Source organism: Kryptolebias marmoratus, linkage group LG8, assembly GCF_001649575.2.
Source record: "Kryptolebias marmoratus isolate JLee-2015 linkage group LG8, ASM164957v2, whole genome shotgun sequence".
Classification (NCBI taxonomy): domain Eukaryota; kingdom Metazoa; phylum Chordata; class Actinopteri; order Cyprinodontiformes; family Rivulidae; genus Kryptolebias; species Kryptolebias marmoratus.
In genome coordinates, this window is record NC_051437.1 from 3882172 (window position 1) to 3889494 (window position 7323).

At 42.7% G+C, this 7323-nt stretch overlaps 1 protein-coding gene across 1 annotated transcript in view; it reads left to right on the forward strand.

Annotated features, from left to right (window-relative positions):
• LOC108241817 (pancreatic progenitor cell differentiation and proliferation factor B) overlaps positions 1-3330 on the forward strand; it is a 16426-nt gene extending 13096 nt beyond the window's left edge. Inside the window, exons 3-5 of the mRNA XM_017426254.3 lie at positions 95-172; positions 2596-2689; positions 2868-3330. Of these exons, the coding sequence (XP_017281743.1) occupies positions 95-172; positions 2596-2689; positions 2868-2982 (287 nt within the window). The 3' untranslated portion in view covers positions 2983-3330. The remainder of the gene's footprint in view (positions 1-94; positions 173-2595; positions 2690-2867) is intronic.
• The last annotated feature ends 3993 nt before the right edge of the window (positions 3331-7323 follow it).

Consider the following 7323-nt stretch of genomic DNA (forward strand, 5'->3'; position numbering starts at 1 on the left):
ACACACACACACACACACTTTTTTTTTTTTAATCAGGCTGATTCTAGTGAGCAAAGACCTTTCCAACTCTTTGCCTTATTTTTGTATTTTGCAGGGCGCATTGGCTCAACATCCAGCAGCAGCTCCTGTGGCAGTTCGGAGTTCAGTGGGGAGGTCATTCCTCACCATCCTGGTGAGTCCTCATCTCGGAAAAGAGCAGCATCCATCTAGTTTTTTTTTACACAACCTTCAGAGGTTGAAATAAGAAACAAATCCTTTGTTGACATGTCTAATCGACAAAAATGCTGTACTATTTAACCAGCAGGAATTTACAGCCTCATGTACGACAGACTAAATATTGTTTAAATAAGAATTTTGTCTGATTTTCATTTTGGGATAATAAAAATTACAAGATTTGATGTATTGTCTAGACAAAAGAAAATAACTTTTTTATTCATGTAACATTTTCTGATGTTGAAATTAAAGTGTGACATTTAAAGAAATAAAAACATTTTAGGGCATTGCTTATTCTCAAGATTCACTGGAAGGAAAAAATAAATTTTATTAAGAACCTCACTCACATCCATTAACTTTACATGACTATCTAGGTAATAAAACTGAACAGAGTGCATTTACAGGTTTTTGTTTTTCCGATTACTTGGCTATCAAAATGGTCAAACCGCTACAGCCTTCAGGTAGTCTAGTCCAAGCCATTCCCCCACAGCTTTCCACAATTTAATAGGAAGCACAGAGTGTGGAACACTGTAAGTTCAGGTCAGAAAGCTGCAGGAACCTTGGGGTGGTTTTTGCTCTAGTTGGTCTTTAGTCATCCACATCCATTCAGTTCTCTGCTCTGTCAATCAGGATCAGCTGATGCCTGATTTCATGAGTAAACTTGAAATAATATAGGGGAAAATTTAACTTGAGGTAGGTTTCCTTTTTCTGTTGAACTGAACCGCAGACTTCCTAGAGGTTGACTGGTATGAGTTTCTACCAATGTGTTTTTAAGAGCTTTTGCATTTGAAAAAAAAAAAAGCCTAAATTGTGGGCTACAGTAAGCCAGTTGTAGCAGCAGCTGCATCAAGTGCGTAATATCAGCTCATTTAAAATCTGTTGGCCAAATAATCATTTCTATTCCTCATACATACCTTCTTCACAGAACTGGGTATAAAAGTGGTACAAAGGAGATGGAGTGTGTGTGATTTTTATATACAGACACACACACACAGTTCAAAAAAATAAAAGGAACACTGAAATAATACATCATAGATCTGAATGAATGAAATCTTCTCATTGAATACTTTGTTTTGTACAAAGTTGAATATGCAGATGACAAAACCACACAAAAGTCATCAATAGAAATCAAATTTATTAACCAATGAAGGCCTGGATTTAGAGTCAAGCACAAAATTAATGTGGAAAAACACTACAGGCTGATCCAACTTTGATGTAATGTTCTTAAAATACGTCAAAATGAGGCTCAGTATTGTGAGTGGCCTCCATGTGCCTGTATGACCGCTCTACAACACCTGGGCGTGCTCCTGATGAGGTGGCAGATAGTCCAGGTATGGGAGGAGATCCCTCAGGAGACTAAAGCATTTGCCAACTCCTGGACAGTCTGTGGTGCAATGTGACAGTGGTGGAAGGAGCGATACATGATGTCCCAGATGTGCTCAATCGGATTCAGGTCTGGGGAACGTGTGGGCCAGTCCATAGCTTCAGTGCCTTCATCTTGCAGGAACTGCTGACACACTCCATCCACATGAGGTCTAGCATTGTCTAGGGCCAACCGCACCAGCATATGGTCTCTCAAGGTGTCTGAGGATCTCATCTCAAAGGCGCAGGTAGTGGTCCTGCTGCTGGGTTGTTGCCCTCCTACGGCCTCCACCACATCTCCTGGTGTACTAGCCTGTCTCCTGGTAGCGCCTCCAGCCTCTGGACACTACGCTGACAGACACAGCAAACCTTCTTGCCACAGCTCGCAATGATGTGCCATCCTGGATGAGCTGCACTACTTGAGCCACGTGTGGGTTGTATAGTCTGTCTCATGCTACCATGAGTGTGAAAGCACAGCCAACATTCAAAAGTGACCAAAGCATCAGTGGCCCCCACCTGCAGAACCACTACTTTATTGAGTGTCTTGCTAATTGCCAATAATTTCCACCTGTTGTCTATTCCATTTGCACAACAGGAAGCAACACTGATTGGCAATAAATTCCACATTCTAAGTGGACAGTTTGGTTTCACAGATGTTTGATTTACTTGGAGTTGTATTGTGTAGCCTCTTTATTTTTTGGAACACTGTGTATATAATATACACACACAGTTCTTTGTAATAAAAAGGAAAGCAGTATTTGGGTATCTTTATGATATAAATTAAAAAAATAGAACTTAATTGATGTAGATTAATGTTGCTACACACTCATGTACAGTAAGTAGGTGGCTGTATGCACCTAGAAGTTGTTTGCGATCTGCCATAATAGAAAAGAAGTTCTTTAAAAGTACAGATGTAAAAGTACAGATGCAGCACAAAGTTTTATTTTTTGCAGCAACAACGCAAACTTTAGTTTCAGAACTGAGGGAGTTTTCTGTCTTCTTCTTGTCTTTGTCTCCCAGGACTTCCCAAGCAGGACTCTGGCCATTGGTGGTCTAGTTTCTTTTTTGGGAAGCAGCCAGGAATGACACCAGTGACTGAGGAGGCACAGCAGAAGTAAGTGTAAGCACATTCATATGGACTGCTCAAACAGCTGCATACTGGCCTCAGTTGTCTACATGAAGTAGAACCCCATTTAAACATGCTTGTTCCATGCTATGATTTTTTTTTTAAGTTCAAGCTTTAGGCCTTACAGTAGGACTAGTTGTAAAGTCTCTGGTTTTGTGTGTGACAGGGCGAGGGTGTCTGGTGCAGTAACTAATGATCAGATCACCTGCATCGCCAAGGAGATGGTGATGCAGCGGCAGATGAGTGACAGCAGCGACATGAGGCGCCCCGCTTCCTCATGATCCTGCTGCTCGACTCCTGTCCACGCTGCACCTGGGGAAGAGCTGAACCATCAATTAATGCTAGGTGACGGGGACTGTCCCGTTTACAAACTTTTTACATTTTTTTATGTTAATTGTAGTAAAGGCTGCCGTATTTGGGTTTTGTTGTAACTTTTCTTTTTTTTTTCCCCTATCAGCCAAAATCAGAAAAAGATGTTACAACCGATGAGCTCCTTAATATTTGTAATGTTTTGTTTTTTAACACTGTATTGCTTTGTTATACTTTTGTTCAAACACTCACATGCCCTTTGTAAACATTTGTCACCATGTGATATTTCAATTTCAATAAAGTAGATTGTTGCAGCCTCATGGTTTTTATTTTATTAATTTTAAAACAAATTCTTTCCCTCACTTGTGAACAAGATCCTGAGATATTTAAGCTCAATCACTTTAGGGAACACCTTACTCCCAACCAGGGGTGGAAATTAATCAACTATTTATAGCCGTTTATGTGAACATTTTTGTATACCCTTACCATCTTGTCAGTTTAGCATCACAACTACTACCATTACTTTATTTATAAAGCACTTTAAAACAACAGTAGATTTGGCAAAATGCTGGTACAGATAAAAATCAATAAACATTCAAAGTATTGAAAAGACAAAAGCCAACAAAAACAATAAAATGCAATAACAAAAGTCTCAACATGTGTTAAAAGCCAAAGAATAAAAGTGTGTCTTAAGAAGAGTTTTAAAAGTGGACAATAAAGGGGCACTTCTGACATGTAACGGCAAATCGTTCCGTAATTTGGGAGCTTCAGGTTTGACCTCAGTACCTCCAGGAGCAGCTAATCAGCTGACCTGAGGCAACGAGCAGGAGAGTATGGGTGAAGCAGTTCAGAGAGGTAAGATGGGGCAAGACCATGTAAACTTTTAAAAACAAATAAAAGAATCTTAAAATGAACTCTAAAATGCACAGGCAGCCAGGATAGCGGTGATGTGCTCCTTCCTCCCGATTCCGGTTCAGAGCCGAGCAGCAGCGTTCTGGATCAACTGGAGATGCCTGAGGGAAGACTGGATGACTTCAAAGTAAAGAACATCACAATAATTGAGCCGAGTTGTAATAAAGGCATGAATTACTTTTTCAAAATCTCGTTTTAAAAGAATTGGCTTGATCTTTGCCAGCTGCCTAAGATGATAAAAACTAGACTTGACCACTGCTCCAACCTGGCGATCTAATTTAATATCACTGTCCATTTTAAAAACCAAATTAGAAACTGTCTGCTTCAAATAAGATGCCAAGGGGCTCCAATCAATAGGGGATGTTTCACAGGCGCAGCTGGGACCAAACATCATCACTTCTGTTTTGTTGTCGTTAAAACTTAGGAAATTTAAAGCCATCAAGGCTTTAATGTTTTCAAGACACAGAAGTAGGGGCTTGATCGAAAAGGCTCCTTTCTTTAGTGGCATGTATATCTGACTGTCGTCAGCATAACAATGAAAGGAGATCCCATGTGTCCTGAGTATTGAACCCAAAGGAAGCAAATACAGAGAAAAAAGCAGGGGACCGAGGATTGAGCCCTGTAGAACCCCATAAAGTAGAGGAGCAGATGAGGATTCCATAATGTTGTGTTCATCTAAAAAGGGCTTGACTTGAGAAAGGACAACTTTCTCTAAAACCTATGAGATAAAAGGCAACTTAGAAATAGGCCTAAAATTAGCTAAAACAGTTTGGTTAAAGCCAGGCTGGATGGGCGCATGTTCTAAAATGTGTAAGTACATTGCTGCATTGACAGTGCCTTTCCAGATGTGAAAATTGCCTGTACCAAAGGTTAAGTTCCTCAGACTGAAGAAATCTTTTGGACAAATGATGAAATGTTTCAACTAAGAAGAACCTGTCCAGAGGACCTGACTCAACTATGTTAGATTTTTCTAGCTGAATTATTGAGTATGCATCAGGATATAGTCGAACAACTTAAGTCAAGCCATCCATCCATCCATCCATCCATCCATCCATCCTCTTCCGCTTATCTGGGGTCGGGTCGTGGGGGTAGCAGCCTAAGCAGGGAGACCCAGGCTTCCCTCTCCCCAGCCACTTGGGCCAGCTTCTCCGGGGGAATAACAAGGCATTCCCAGGCCAGCTGAGAAACATAGTCCCTCCAGGGTGTCCTGGGTCTTCCTCTGGGCCTCCTCCCGCCACCTCACCGAGGAGGCGTCCAGGAGGCATCCTAATAGAATGCCTGAGCCACCTCAACTGGCTCCTCTCAACGTGGAGAAGCAGCGGCTCTACTCTGAGTCCCTCCCGGATGACTGAGCTTCTCATCTCTGCAGAGAAAACTCATTTCAGCCGCTTGTATTCGTGATCTTGTTCTTTCAGTCACTACCCAAAGCTCATGACCATAGATGAGGGTAGGAGCGTAGATCGACCGGTAAATCGAGAACTTCGCCTTTTGACTCAGCTCTCTTTTCACCACGACAGATCGGTACAGCGCCCGCTTCACTGCCGACGCTGCACCAATCCGCCTGTCGATCTCCCGCTCCATTTTTCCCTTATTTGTGAACAAGACCCCGAGATACTTAAACTCCTCCACTTGGGGCAGGACATCTTCCCTGACCCAGAGAAGGCACTCTACCCTTTTCCGGCTCAAGACCATGGCCTCGGATTTGGAAGCACTCATCCTCATCCCAGCTGCTTCACACTCGGCTGCGAACCGCTCCAGTGAAAGCTGTAGATCATGGCCCAATGAAGCCAGTAGGACCACAACATCTGAAAAAAGCAGAGATGCAATCCTAAGGCCACCAAAACGGATCCCCTCAACATCTCGGCTGCGCCTAAAAATTCTGTCCATAAACGTTATGAACAGAATCGGTGACAAAGGGCAACCTTGGCGGAGTCCAACTCTCACTGGAAACAAGTCTGACTTACTGCGGGCAATGCGGACCAGGCTCTGACACCGGTCATATAGGGACCTAACAGCCCGTATCAAAGGGCCTGGTACCCCATACTCCCGGAGCAACCCCCCCCCCCGTGTCACTGAGGGACACGGTCGAACGCCTTCTTCAAGTCCACAAAACATATGTAGACTGGTTGGGCACCCTCCCTCAAGGACCCTGCCGAGGGTGTAGAGCTGGTCCAGTGTTCCACCACCATGACGAAAACCAAACTGCTCATCGACTATCCGACGAACCCTCCTCTCCAGAACCCCTGAATAGACCTTACCAGGGAGGCTTAAGAGTGTGATCCCTCTGTAGTTGGAACACACCCTCCGGTCCCCCTTTTTGAATAAGGGGACCACCACCCCGGTCTGCCAATCCAGGGGAACTGCCCCAGATGTCCATGCAATATTGCAAAGTCACGTTAGCCAACACAACCCTACAACATCCAGAGCCTTAAGGAACTCTGGGCAAATCTCATCCACCCCCGGAGCCTTGCCACCGAGGAGCTTTTTAACCACCTCTGTGACCTCAGCATTGGAGCCCTACCTGAAGTCCCCAGGCTCCACCTCCTCAATGGAAGACATGCTTGTGGGATTGAGGAGGTCTTCGAAGTATTCCACCCACCGACCAACGACATCCTGAGTTGAGGTTAGAAGCACACCACCCCCACTATAAACAGTATTGGTGCTGCACTGGTTTCCCCTCCTGAGATGCTGCATTGTGGACCAGAATCGCCTCGAAGCTGTGCAGAAGTTTTTTGCCTCAGTGACCACCTGAGCTGCATGCCGCTTGGACTGCTGGTACCCATCAGCTGCTTCTGGAGTCCCCATAAAATGTCTATTGGTGGAGAGACCTGAATATCAAAAGGGATAAGCAGTAAAAAGTGTCTTCTGTGTTTAAATATCCCCAAACCTGAACAGGATTATTTCCCATTACCCATTTAAGTTTTCCAGATTCTAATTTACAGATTTCTATCAATTTTCAGGCCATTTTTCAAGTATACATATTTATTGTATTTGTTTATAGTAGAAAATAACCATTGTTTTTTTGTATTCTCCAAACTAAAAATTAAAAACTGGTATAGTTTATTTATTTATAAAAATGTATAGTGTAGAAAAACACAAAATAGAGTTTAGTAATAGAGTAATAATAATTAAAAAAAATATTTTCCTAATGAGTAAATATTTATAATCATAGCCTTGTTTTATAAAATTATGTTTGTATTTACTGAAAGAGAAGTTACATGTCAGGGCTTGCCTACCTTGTGACTGAGACACTGCGAAAATTACATGCAACATCTGGTAAATAGTCTGGAATCTGTACATCACAAAGTGTGTGTGTGTTCAACTCCTTTAACTGTTTGTTTCAGAGCAAATGTGTGTTCATCCAGAAAGGTAAAGTGGTATTTTCTCAGTATCCATTACTT